Genomic DNA, 14,343 nt, shown 5'->3' on the forward strand with positions numbered 1-14,343 from the left:
ACATGAAAATGAGATTGTGCACAACTCTCAAGATCTTGTAGGGTCTTTGGACTCCATGGTAGTTTGATGTCTCTTTGGCCATGTTGGAAGTTAGTGGAGCAAGCTATGAGACCCACTCCTACTCATTTCTTGATTGATTTGGCAAGAGAATGAAGCGGTGATGTTGTCTGTGAAGTCATATCGTCCCCTCGTTGTTCTTGTTGCTTGCGAAGGGCTTTTAGATCAATGGTCTAGGTTTCTTCAAAGAAATCCTAGCTCTAATACCATGTGAAGAAATGCCCTAAATGCGAAAACACAAATACAATTGTATGATAAAGCACAGACTAATAACATAACATAGTTAGGGTTAGGGTAACTCAAAGACAATGAACAATGAACAATCTGGAATGAATGAATTTGATTAATACAATGCTTATGTGACAAACGCACAACAACAGATCTTGAAATGCAGTAAGGCAACCTCCGAAGATGTTTGGCAGCAGTAAATGCAGCAGTGTGGATGTTGGAACAGTGTCAGACAGGCACAGGAGAGAGAAACTCAGCAAACGCAGTCTTTGTAGGGATGGTGACGGTAGAAAACATCAGTAGGAGGTGCGAGCTGCAAGGTGGAGGCTGGAAACAGACAGTAGATGGGTGTAGACAATGTTGGGCAGCTTCAGCTGAGACGTCGTCCATGAATGGGGTGTGGGTAGCGAACCTCTAGCACTTCAGACTTGCTAAAACGTGATTGGGCTGAGTGGGAGGGTAGGCTGTCTATTTATGAAAAGTTTGGGGTCTCCCAAATTAGGGTTTACATGTGGACATTGAAACCCTCTTGAATTGCTCCCAGTTTAAAAGAATGGTTAAATTTCATCAATTAATTTGAGTTTTGGGGCTGTTTAATGAAAGCTAATGGTAATTTACCTCAACACTTCCATCACTGCATCCGCTTTTGATAGTTTCATGTAGTGTATAGGAATGGACATTTGAGACTTACATTGATTTGTAATCAACAGGCTCCGCCTGGATTACTCACCATTTTGCACTTTGCTGCTAATTTTTTCATGGTAATTTGAAGTTTGTTGCATCCAAAATGGTCGAGATATTTTTTTTTGATTTTTGTCTTTTGAAGATTTATTAGGATTCATACAATGCTGCTACATGTTGTCATTGAATGCATTTAGGATGTATATTTATCATTCTTATCAACAAAAATGTCAAAATAATACCTCCACTCTACACCCCACTATTTTGCACTTTGTCGTAAAGGTTTATATGGTAATCTGAAGTTTCATTGCATTTGGAAAGGCTCGACATCATCTTTGAAGATTGTGAAGAGTCAATCATGCATGCCATGCTGCTAGTTTGTTGCCAGTAAATGCACATTAGTATGTAGCCATTGAATGTATGATGGATATACTCATTGTTATCAACTACTTTCATCAAGTATTTCAGCACTCCAGATTGTTAGGATGTATAAGTGGAAGAGTATTTGATGTTGAAGTTGGAAATATATACACTTAGAAAAAGACTACATCTGCTTTTCTGACCTATCTACTTGCATTTGTGCAGGTTCTTATATCTGTTCATAATTGTAGGGGTAGTTATAACATTGATCACATGTTCTGGCTACATTGCAGCAGCTACAGCAAATGGGTGTTGTCTTTCTTGTGTATCCAAATTTTTGCCTTTGATTGTTCAAAATTACTTGCATGCTGCCAAATCTGGTTCTTGTCATCTGTTTTCATCCTTAACAGAAGCTAGTACTCTACCTTTGTGGGACTCTTCATGATCTTGGAGTTAGCTCTGGCTGCGTTTATCTTTTTTGATAGTAACTGGCAAGATGTGAGTAGTCAGAGGGCTAAGCTGCATCTTTTAGTATTTGCTATTTGTCCAGCTGTGCATTGTCTCATAATGGTGCATCATGCAGGTGATTCCTGAGGATTCAACTGGGGAACTGGACAGCATAGAAGATTTTATTGAGGATAGACTGGATATATTCAAGTGGGTTGCTCTAGCTGCAATGATTCTCCAGGTATGCTCTACTGTTTGATCTATTGTTAATGAGTCATGTATATAACTTCTGGTTTCTCTGTATATGCTATCATTAGCATCAAGGTCGGTAGACTTTTTTTTTGTTTATGTCAAGAGTGAGTGTGTGATATCAAAGTGGTGTTTCCACATTCTGAAGTACCAGGACTGAATCTCTCAAATATAACATTGTTACACAAAGGTATTTGTATGCATGTGTGGGAGCTTTCGCTCATCCACCAAGACTCACGGACCGCTTATTGCTTCAAGCGTTCCAAGCCGAGCACTAATGGCTACCTCTCACATAACCGACGCGTTACCTATTCATGAGTGTAGTGAGCTTACCTCCATGCCGATCGAGTTACCTCCTCTCCCGCGCACTCCGGTAGCTCCACGATCCAAGTGCAAGCTTTAAGCAAGCTCCATCCTCAAGCTCCACGTTCCAAGCTCCATTGCCGCGAGCAAGATAAGAGAAAAGAAGAGAAGAGAAGAAGAGAGGAGAAGATGGAGAGCTTCTCCTCCCCGGTCCCTCACACTCACTTCCTCACACTCTCACACTCCCTCTCTCAAGCACAAGCTCAAGCAAGCAAGAACAAGGAGGAGGAGAAGAAAACGAGAGTTACTTTTAGCCACACACAATAATGAGCTTCTCATTCACTTTTCAACTTTATATACAAAACCCTAAATCCCTTTTAGGCGGTTATTCCCTTATTTCCTTTTTTATATGGTCGGCTATAGCCTAGGCTCTTTTTCCCATTGTCCTTATATTTTCCTAGCTTTCTTCCTACCACCCATCTATCTTTACAAATTGCAGGGGTGAGAGCTCGACGCTCTTTAAATTAAATCATGATGCGTTTGCGTTCTTTTACAAAAGTATTGACTTGCGCTTTTTCTTGTGCGTCTTTTTTCTTTATTTAGGACTTTTCTGCACTTCTTGTGCTTTCATATTTTTCTTTGCGCGCCTTTGTCTCCCGTTTCACTTTTGTCGTGGCCTTTGTCTTCTTTAGATTTTTCAGATTTTCCACCTTGTTCGTCTGACGGTTAACAACATGGAAAGTAAAGTGAGAACATTCATAGCTGCTACTCATTTTGAGTGAGCAGGGAGTAGGGTCTTGGAGCTAAAGATATCAGAGTGTGATGCATAAGTCACTGGTCATTTACAAAACATTGGTAAATTAATCCATATATTTTCTTTTTGGGTCAAACTGGCTAAAACTGACAAATTGTTGGACCTTAACAATAGAGATAATCATCCAAACACCACTGGATTATTACTTTGAACATACCTTGTGGAGAGATGTCATAACATTTTAAAAGATCATTTTCCATGAGTGATAAATGGGAGACCGTTGTAGTTTGTATGGTAGGTTCATGTTGGGTATGGATTATGATTGAAGTGTATGCTTGCTTATTACGATACGATTGGGTTTTGCAAATGACCTAGGGGATTAGAATCGGATTCTGAGAATGATCTAGATGACCAAGATAAGAGTTTGAGAATGGGTTGGGATATTAGTGTCTCCATGGTACTAGATCTAGATTTTATGGTTCCGATGCTTGCATTCAAGGAACATATCTAAATTTTATAGATTCAAGTTTTGTATCTCAACGAAGTAATAACTATAACGTTGAAGGGAAAATTCTCAACTTGCATTGTGCATTCAAAAGACATGCTTGATACTTTCTTTGTGTGGCCTTTGACAAATGGACCTAGCGTGAACTTTTTTGCTTGTGAAGAATGAGGATTTTCGATGATCACCAAGTAGAAATCTCTACTGACTCCTGACTAGGTTGATTTGTCTTGGTTTTATAGCTGTTTAGTATTTTTACCCTCGTTAAAAGTGGATGCAAAAATGGAAGTGTAGACAATTGTTATAATAGATTGCATGACACAAGAAAGAAGAGAAAAAAAAAGTGCAAAAGAAGAACACTACATAAAGAACTTCGAAGGAAAGAGACGTTTGGGAAAATGAATCCATGTACCAAGATATGAGATAGTACTAGTGAGTCTCTAGCTACGTGGGCATTGGCATTGGCTCCCTCTCTCTCCACCAGAACCTACAAGTATAGTGTATGCTAAATGATTGAGGAGGGAACAATGGCCTATAAAAATAGGTCAAGAATATGATCAGGTCGGCCATAATCTGGAGCTAAAATTACAAAAGTTGTCAAATATTAAAAATGCCAGTTAGCCATATATAGGCACCCATAAACAAAGCGACCACTTCACACTTTGCAAAAAATGTGCCTAATTCATTGGGACATACACCAACTCACACATGGATTAACAATGTTTGCTTAACACCCTCTCTCAAAGAATGGGTGATTTGGTACAATACAAGATGCAGTGATAAGGACTCATCAAAGTACATACAACAATGACAAGCTGATAGGACCATGGATGCCCTAGGTGTGGGTGCACAAACCGCCATCAAGGTGCTTTGGACAGATAATGATGTCAATGTCAATCATACATGCTCTTGAAAATGGAGAAGAATTACAGTAGCTGCATATCTTTGTCAAACAATGCCTTGCAGTAGCATACATGACCATCTGGTTAGCAATGCCTCTAATGCATCCATGACCATGGATACTCCGCCTTCAGCCAGATTGCCAAAGTGCTCCCTCATGTGAGTTCAAACTAGGAGCCAATCTTGCTCTTTGTTAAGAAACAACCCATTATGAACTTGGATGTAAATCCCAACTCCAAGATCTTAAACTTGTTAGACTTTAGTCAGTGCATCAAGAAAACCCCTCTTTGCATCTTGTGCACTTGCATAGAAGTATAGATGAGGCTTGACGGGTCACCACCACCCTCTCACACTCCCTCTTTGATGTTGGCAAGTTGTGAGGGATGACTTGCATCACGTGTACTAGCAAGCTAGAAGGGAGGCCCTTGCAGCCATAATGAGGGCCATGTGGTTGGAGCTAGAACTTGGGCTTGAAGATGAGGAGGACTCATTAAGAGAGTCATTACTCTTTGTCTTTGTTTTCTCCTCCTTTTGCAGAACTGCTAGTGTCTTGTAGTCCTTTTGGAGATGTGCTTGCTTGCCACAATAATAAGACTAAGATTTCTTCTTTTGCTGCATGCTAGCTCTTTCTAAAGCTGGAACATTTGAAGTACCTAGAGACAACATTCTTACGGAAACCTTAATTTGAACATAGCAAGTCTCCAACATAATACTTGTAGATTAGTAAATAATATTTGCATGCTGGGCACCAACAAAAGAAGCTAGGGGAACCATGATAAATAAGATAGAGAGAAGATGAATGGAGGAAAGAGATCTTGTGGGATAGATGTGTGCCAAGAGTAGAGACTCTCAAAAGTTTCAAGATTCAAGTAAAGTAAGCACATGAAAAAGGATCGTATGATCATTTTCTTGAGTATGTCTCCCTATAATGGTGAGATCATTGACATAAAAGATGAGCAAAACACACGTGTCACCCTCAACTTGGAAATATAGATTGGGGTCATTAGCTAATCAATGCAAGGCAGTTTGAAGAAAGAATCAATTAATCCTTTGGTACCAAGCTTTGGGAGCTTGCTTCAAGCCATAGAGGGTCTTTGGTAATTTGTAGACATGGTCTTATAGGGACTGGTTAGGCACGGAGATCGAGATAGATTGTCGCTACGTGCAGTGAGAGACAGAGAGTGAGAGAGAGCAGAGTAGAGAGTGAGTCCGTTTGTAGATACAATGACAAGAGTGTACATTTAGGTTTTTATATAGATATATATGTGTAAGTACAAGTACTAAGGGTGTGTTCACACCCGAGCACATTTAAAAGGCACGAGGCCTTTATTCCCAACGATCTCCCATCTAAAGGCAATGTGCCTTAAGAGGAGAAAAGAATCAGCTAAGTCTAGGTATGTACAAAGCTGAAATACATATATCTATCCAACTTCCATCATTTGTCGGCAATGAGCAAACCGCTTTGTTGGAAGACCCTTCGTGAGAAGGTCTGCAGGGTTCTCATCTGTATGCACTTTGAAAAGCTCAATGCTCTTGCTGTCAAGTACATCTCTAATGAAGTGATAGTTCACGTGTATGTGCTTTGTCTTTGCATGAAAGACAGGATTTTGTGCTAGCATGATAGCACTTTGACTATCACAATGGAGAACAGGTAACTCTGTGATGCCAAGCTCTCCCGCCAGACGTGAAAGCCATAAAGTCTTTTTGCATGCTCCTCCTGTGAAAGTAAATACATACCCAGAAGTGGACTTCTTGCAGTTCACATGGCCAGCATAGTCCGCATCTGTAAAGCCAACAATAGATGCCTTCTGCTTTCCAAAGCAGATGCACAACTCCTTTGTGCCTTTGAGGTATCTCATAATACCTTTCATTGCATCCCAATGCTTCTTGCCAGGGGTTGCCATGTATTTGCTAGCCACTCCCACTGCAAAGGCAATGTCAGGACGTGTAGCAACCATAGCATACATCAAACTGCCAACAACTGAAGCATATGGTATCTTGGCCATTTCAGCCTTCTCATCATCAAATGTAGGGTTGTCCTCTGCACTAAGTTTCACATATGGAGGGCAATGAAACCCCAATTATTTTCCCTCCCTCCATATTGAAACGCTGCAAAACTTTGGAGATATACTCCTGTTGAGATAGATAAAGTCTTTTGATCTATCTTTGAGTATTCGCATGCCAAGAATATGATTTGCATCACCAAGATCCTTCATGTCAAAGCTGCCATGAAGACTTTGCTTCAATGAATCTAAGGCATGAGTATCCCTGCCAGCAATCAGCATGTCATCAATATACAAAACCAAGATAATCAGACTGCGATCTGCTGCCTTCTTGGTGTACAAGCAATGATCCACTTGACTTCTATGAAAGCCTTGGGACTGCATGAATGTATCAAACTTATGATACCATTCTCTTGGTGCTTGTTTCAGCCCATACAAACTCCTTTTGAGTTTAGATACCATTTTTTCCTTCCCTTGTTCAACAAACCCTTCAGGCTGCTGCATATATATGTCTTCATGCAGATCACCTTGTAAAAACAGTCTTTACATCCATTTGTATGAGCTCCATATCCTCAATTGCAACCAAGCCCAAAATGATTCTCAATGTAGTCATATTGACTACAAGAGAGAAAATCTCATCAAAGTCAATTCCATGCTCTTGCTTGTACCCCTTTGCAACCAATCTTGCTTTGTATTTTGGTGAGGAACCAGAAGTGACCTTCATCTTGTAAACCCATTTGCATGGAAGGGTTTTTTGCCCTTTAGTCAACTGCACCAAGTCCCAAGTGTCAAATTTTTCAAGAGATTCCATCTCTGACAGCATGGCTTTATACCATTTCTTGTTGTCCTGTCTGTCCATTGCTTCCTTGAAGCAAGACGGTTCACCACAGTTTGCCAACATGACATAATCAGCCATATTAATTGCACCAGGAACAAATTTGTCAGGTTGTCTAGTAGCCCTAGACGATCTCCTAACCCAATGGTCATTGTTTGCTGGCTGTTCTTGCAAATTTCCATTTTCAGCATGCTGTCCTGGCATTTCAGCCTGAAATCAGCATTAACAGCTTGCTGTCCTGGCTGTTCCTACACATGCAATGGCTCATTTTCATGGGTAATAGCTGGCTGATCATTTCTAGCATCATTTCCTGCATTTACAGGTTCATTCACAGCAGGTATTTGTTGCTGTACAGTGGGCACATTTCTCTGTCCAAAAGGTATTTCTTCTCGGAATACAACCCTACGGACCTCCTTAGTCTTTTCGGGCCGTTTGTGAATGCGATCTTCCTGGAAGATAACATCATTGCTGCGTACTAATTTCCTTTTCTCAGGATCCCACAATCTGTACCCCATTTTCACCCTCGTCACCATATCCTAGGAAAATGCATTTACAAGACTTTGGCTCAAGTTTTTTGCGTTTTTCTTTACGAATGTGTACAAAAGCCTCACAGCCAAACACTTTCAGATGAGCATATGAAGGTGGCTTGTCCGACCACGCTTCTTGGGGAACTTCCCTCTCCCCAAAGACCTGTTTGGTGACCGATTAATCAAGTGAATGGCTGTCATAACAGCCTCTATTCAAAAATCATGGGGTAATGCAACATGAGACAGCATTGTACGGACCTTATCGTGTATGGTTCTATTCATATGCTTTGCAACTCCAATTTTGGACGGATTATGAGGGGCACTGAGCTTCCTTTTTATTCCTTTGCTGTCACAAAATGCCTGAAAGGCCTTGGACACATATTCCCCACCATTGTCAGAGCGAAGACACTTAAGTGTCTTATTTGTCTGATTTTCAGCCAATACCAAGAATTTTTTAAACTTGTCAAGCACTTTATGCTTGCTACGAATGGGATAAACCCATACCTTCCGTGTAGCATCATCGACAAAGGTGACAAAATATTTCTTTTCCCCTAAAGATAATCCTAGCATTTGACATACATCCGAATGTACTAACTCTAGAGGAGAAGATTTCAAAGAAAGACTTTTTATGAGACATTTGCGCATGTTTTCCATAAATACAATGATCACAATGCTCAAAATCAGCATAACAAAGATAAGGAAAGTAACCCAAATGAGAAAGCACTTTCATTCCTGTTTGACTCATGTGTCCCAACCGGCCATGCCACAAAGAAACACTTGGTTGCTCGGTCACGGCAACAACATGGTCACGCACACTAGATACGTGAAGTGGATACAAAGTATCACTCTTGCAACCTCTGGCAATCACTCTTGATCCCTTACAGATCTTCCATTTTCCATCACCAAAGGTGGTATGAAAACCATCATCATCTAGCTGCCCTGTGCTAATCAAGCTCTTCTTGAGTTGAGGTACATGCCGTACATGCTGAAGTGTAAAGACAGAGCCATGTTGAAACTGTAACTGCACACTGCCAATACCTGCAATCTCACATGCATAGTGGTCCCAAAGATGGACAACACCATGTCGACCCCCTGTATAGGCGGAGAACCACTCACGATGAGGGATGACATGAAAGGAAGCACCTAAATCGAGAATCTAGGTACGCATGTCATCATCTGTATCTGCAAGTAAAGCATGTGCACCAAAGTGTGAAGAGACAAAGAGTACGTCACTCCCACTGTCACTGTCATGAGTGACTACATTCACCTCTTCAATTTTTACACTGCTTTTCTTATGTTGATTGTCCTTCTTCTCTTCCTTGCTATCATATGTCTTCTTGCCTTTTCCTTTCTGTTTCTTCCATTTGTAGCAGTCACATTTAAAGTGACCCTTCTTGCCACAATGATGGCATTCAACATCTTTGCCACGTGATTTACTGCATCCCTTGCCATCATATTTGCCCTTTTGCTGTGAATTGCTTCTAGTATGCAAAGCACTGGAAGACTTACTGGATGCATTGTTTTGCCGATTCATCTCTTTCATAAGTAGAGCATTCTCTACATCAGTATACAAAAGGATTACACTAGAATTGCTCATAGCAGTCCTGAATGTATCCCAACTCTCTGATAGAGTGCAAAGCAAGAAAATAGCCTTAAATTCCTCATTAATCATGAACTTCAAAGGCAACCAGCTGGCTGAAAATTGAGTTAAACTCACTCAAGTGAGTAGACATTGCTGTACCCTCTTTCATACGCAAATCCATAAGCTTTTTCAGCCAATACACTTTGCTTGCAGCACTCTTTTGTGCATACAGTTCTTCTAGTTTAGTCCATATAGCATATGCAGAATCCAAACCTTCAATGTTGAAGAGCAAGGCATCAGAAATCGATAGCTCTATGGTTGAGCGTGGAAGCTCATTTAACTTATCCCAATCATCTTGATCCATGTTCGCGGGCTTTGCCCCTTTGGTTTTGATCGGCTTTGCTTGCTTCTTTTGTAACAGGATATTGTAGCACTGCTTTTGCCAAACTGCAAAATTATGTGCACCTTCAAGCTTCTTTATGCGCATCAGGTTACTACTGTCATTGCTGCCAGCCATGATTTCTCCACCGTTGCCCCCACTTGCCTTGTGTCTAATATTCTCATTGAGAATAAAACCACAAACACCATCAAAGGTCAAGTTGGAGTAGTTGCTCAAAGAGACAACCAATGCTTCCCATGAATCTGGTAAAGTCATGAGCAAGAAGATAGCCTTCAACTTGGGATTAAAAGATTGCAAGCTGTATCTTGTAATTGACTCAAAATCCTAGTAAATGCATTCAAATGCTTTGAGGTGGGCTTGGACTCATCAAGCTCCAAGTTAACCAACTTCCGCATGAGATGGACTTGATTGATAGGAGTTGCAGGGAAAGCTCATGATGAGCTAGATGCTCTTAAATCTCAACTGAAGAAGAGCTTTGAGATGAAGGATTTGGGACAGGCCTCTCACATACTTGGTATGCGCATTAGACGCGACAGGCATCAATGACTCCTCTACTTGTCACAGAGGGAGTATATTCATAAAGTCCTTGAGCGCTTTCGCATGCAGGACGTAAAGCCTATTGGCTGTCCATTGCCTTCTTATGTGAAGGTATCACAGGCCGATTGTCCACAGACAGATGAGCAGAGGGCCGAGATGGCCCAGATCCCTTATGCTTCAGCCGTGGGCAGTTTGATGTATGCCATGATAGCCACTCGTCCAGATATTGCCTTTGCAGTTGGTGTTGTGGCACGCTATATGGCTACATCTGGCAGGAAACATTGGGATGCCGTGAAGGGTATCATGAGGTACCTGAAGGGCACAACAGATATGCGTATTTGCTATGGCAGCCAGGATACAAGGGTCGTGGGGTACATTGACTCCGATTATGTAGGACATGCAGATAGTAGGAAGTCCACTTCTGGCTATGTATTCACCTATGCTGGAGGTGCTGTCTCTTGGATGTCCAGGGTTCAGAAGTGTACGGCTTTGTCTACTACTGAGGCCGAGTATGTTGCAGCCACTGAGGCTTGCAAGGAGGCCATATGGTTGCTGACCTTGGGATTGATGCTATATCTACACTGCATTCGGATTCTATGAGTGCCATTCAGTTGGCTAAGAATCCGGTCTTCCATGCGAAGACGAAACACATTGAGGTGAGGTATCACTTCATACGTGGTGTCGTAGAGGACAAGTCTGTTGACCTTGTCAAGATCTCCATTGACGAGAATCCTGCAGATCTGCTCACGAAAAGCCTCACTACTGAGCGCTTTGCCTTCCTCAGAAGATTGATGGGCGTTGGATGAGATGTTGGGTTGTTCATTCGGTGGCTTCTGAGTGTTGTAGCCTTGCCCACTAGTTCTTGGGCATAGTTTTTTGCATATTTCAAGAAGCCGGTTCCAAGCTTGGCCATAGTTGTTGAAGTTATGCCTTTGTATATTAGTTTGATGATGCACATTCCGAATTTCAAAGTAATGGTAAAAAAATGGTCAAAAATTTCAATATATTTTTAATTTTTAAATGCTGTCCCGATCACCTAACCCCCATCCCCTATTTTTGGCCATCCCTGTTATGTCCTCGTCCTCGTCATCGTCCCTGTCCCCCGTCACTTGTGACTATGTAGGATATCTTGTAACTTCCAAATGCTGTTGATGGACCATGTTGAATTGATCTTTAAAGTGATGAGCAGTATTCCTCTCAATCAAGTAGATTAGCCTGCTCACTGTTAGTGATACTTCTCCAGATAACAAAAATACCATCACTGAGTTATTCTTCTGCAATTGTCTTCATCTCTTTCTTTCCACATTTTTAGGTATCTTTTGGCAGGATCTTTCTTTTTGGGAAAAAGGATTAGCTGGTAGTGTTGTTGGAGAAAACTTGAATTAAAAGATCAGCTTGATGGCAGCATGTGGTTAACAAGTAAGATTTACAGTTGGGTCCTGTCTAACAATTTGAAAGGTGATTAATGCCAAAAGTAATCTAGACTTATGCAGTTCCTAGAAAACTTCGTTTTTTGAGGTTGGGGGCTTAGAAAGATACTGCTAAGTGATTAATTGGTCTGCTGAGCCTCTGTATAATTGAAGGGGTTGAAATTTGAAAACTATCTCCATTGAGTGGAAACTTGAAAGTGTAACCTTTTTTTAATTATGTTGCCCAGCCTGATGAGCATCTTTAGCTTCTTACCTCAGGGCATACTGCTAGAATTCCTTTCAAAGATAATGACAATGCAGTGCAAAGGTTGCTGAACACCTGGCAGGAGTGGACAGGGACATGGTGGTGCCATGTAGTTGCATGTGGGCTGACTGGCTAGTGAGCATGGCAAGCTGGTCAGCCAGCTGCTATTGGACCAGCTTTGCACCAACTTACCAAGTTCCAACCTTGGCAATGTTTAAAAGATTGCCCCATTTTCTGTGATGTATATCTTCATTGTCTTCTTGTAGCCTATGCTTTGGCAATCTGCAACTGTATCCTCCTAGTGCCCGTTTGAGAATTCTGGCTTCAGTTTTGCACCAACCATTTCTCCCAACTTTGCCAGCCCAAAATAAAAACTTCCCAGTTGTGGTGTATTTATTTATTGTCTTCTTGCAGCCTATACTTGGAAGTCAGCACTTCCCTTTGGTTTTCTGATGCTTGTGACTTTGGTGTTCTTCTTCTTAATGTTTGTGTCAGGGAGTGGGTTTAGAGCATTTTATTGTTTCAGAGAAGAGAATCTAGCACATCAGACGGTACTGCAGAACCAGCCCTGCATTTCTGCAATGCTGAGGGATAAAGCTACTGTATTTAACAGTTATATAAGGACCTTGCTTCAGACTGTAGATGTTGCACACTGTGTGGATAAGGACAGATGCTCCGGATGTGGTTGATGTGATAAACAATGGGCACAAAGAGCAACAGACACAGGTGAGCTAGGTTGAGTGTGCAGCAGGGTTGGCAGCTCCTGCTCATTGTGAGCGATGAGGTGGCTCCCAGAAATGAGGAACCTCCATCTTGAGGTAGCTGGGTGCTGAAGGGAGCAAGACACAGATCCAGTAGGCAAGGATGCTTGAGACTGGATGCATAACTGTGTAACTCATAAAACACAATACTCTAATTACAGACATGTAGCAGGAAAACATTAGGAAAACATGATTGAACTTGTTAGATAGATAGTATACTAGGCTGTAAGGGCTTTCTGGTCAGACTTGGGGGCTGCGGCCAATGCCTGTGCAGGTCTAAGAAACAGGTGAACAATTCCATTAGCCTTTTTTGATAGAGAAGCTACAAGTAAGATGGTGGACTGAAGAGAAGTATGAGAAATTGCATGTGCATTGTACGTTTGCCTCACGGTTTAACAAGATGCAAGTTGTTTGGGATGTTCAATGAATGTGTATGAAATCTCTGGTCTGATATGAATCTTGCATAGAATTGAATATAATAATATTATGTTATGTGCAGGCCTTTGGTTTATTACTGGCTGTTATACTTCGTGCCATAAACTCAAGGCCTGGGAAAGATTATGACAGTGATGATGAGTACTTAGCTCCCAGAGCAAGTCGTCAACCTTTACTGAATAGGCAAGCTACTTCTGGAACCAGTGCTTCCACAGTTGGCTCAGAGAATAGGTCTACTCGCACAGATGCATGGAGTACCAGAATGAGGGAAAAGGTATTGTGATTTTTTCTACAATGGTACTTACAGTTGTGTGATTTGTTCTTTGGTATCTCATTCTCAAGTGTTTTTGCTGCATTTGCAGTATGGATTGGACACAACCGAATTTTCCTACAATCCAGAGTCCAAAAGATTCACCCAACCATCTCCATCAGTAGAGGAGAAGAAAGGGTGCTGCACCATCATGTAGAAGCTGGACATTCTTATCCATGATCGTACTTATGCACTCACAAAGCAATTTTGTTTTTATGGGGCTTATTATTTGAAGACCTGCGTGCCTGTGTAGAACAGTGCCAATTATTTGGAGGATGGTGTGTTTCATTGAATCTCCTTCGACAATTTTATTTTTGTTCAAGTGGTTTGAGATGCTAGTGTGTTGTGTATACAAGACTTGGTTTCTGAAACCTGTACCTGTTAGCCATTTCTTTGCAAATGGCTCTTTTTAAAACTTGGTCAAGAGCTTTTGTGGCGCTATGTATGATGGCAGACCCGTCAGCCATTTCTTTGCAAAATGGTTCTTTTTAAACATGTAATGTTATGCATCATTGCATGTGCAGCTTGTGAGATGATGCTCAATTACATACACATTAGCTTTAGAATGGCAACAATTATAATTCATGCATAGTTTTTTATTTAGAATCACCTAAATTCCCCAGGCAATGTCTTGTGGTGATACCAAGTTGATCCTACCATTGGTGGCGCTCCAATTGCGTATGGCTAGAGTGCTTGGCCTCTTCTTTAATGTTGCCAATGTTTTATTTTTTGGTTGCATTTGACATTTCCATTGTGTTTGCATATATTCTTCTTTGACATTAGTGTAGTTACAATGTT

The 14,343-nt window shown here is 41.2% G+C and overlaps 1 protein-coding gene across 1 annotated transcript in view; it reads left to right on the top strand.

Annotated features, from left to right (window-relative positions):
• Positions 1-14,057, top strand: part of LOC148032371 (tobamovirus multiplication protein 2A-like) — a 37,492-nt gene extending 23,435 nt beyond the window's left edge. The window contains exons 4-8 of the mRNA XM_087683022.1: positions 1,552-1,651; positions 1,744-1,824; positions 1,910-2,014; positions 13,300-13,509; positions 13,598-14,057. Coding sequence (XP_087539148.1) covers positions 1,552-1,651; positions 1,744-1,824; positions 1,910-2,014; positions 13,300-13,509; positions 13,598-13,702 — 601 coding nt within the window. The 3' untranslated portion in view covers positions 13,703-14,057. The remainder of the gene's footprint in view (positions 1-1,551; positions 1,652-1,743; positions 1,825-1,909; positions 2,015-13,299; positions 13,510-13,597) is intronic.
• The last annotated feature ends 286 nt before the right edge of the window (positions 14,058-14,343 follow it).

The sequence above is a fragment of the Lygodium microphyllum genome, chromosome 8 (genome assembly GCF_053477565.2).
Source record: "Lygodium microphyllum isolate KBCC chromosome 8, Lygodium_microphyllum_v1.1.10, whole genome shotgun sequence".
NCBI lineage: Eukaryota > Viridiplantae > Streptophyta > Polypodiopsida > Schizaeales > Lygodiaceae > Lygodium > Lygodium microphyllum.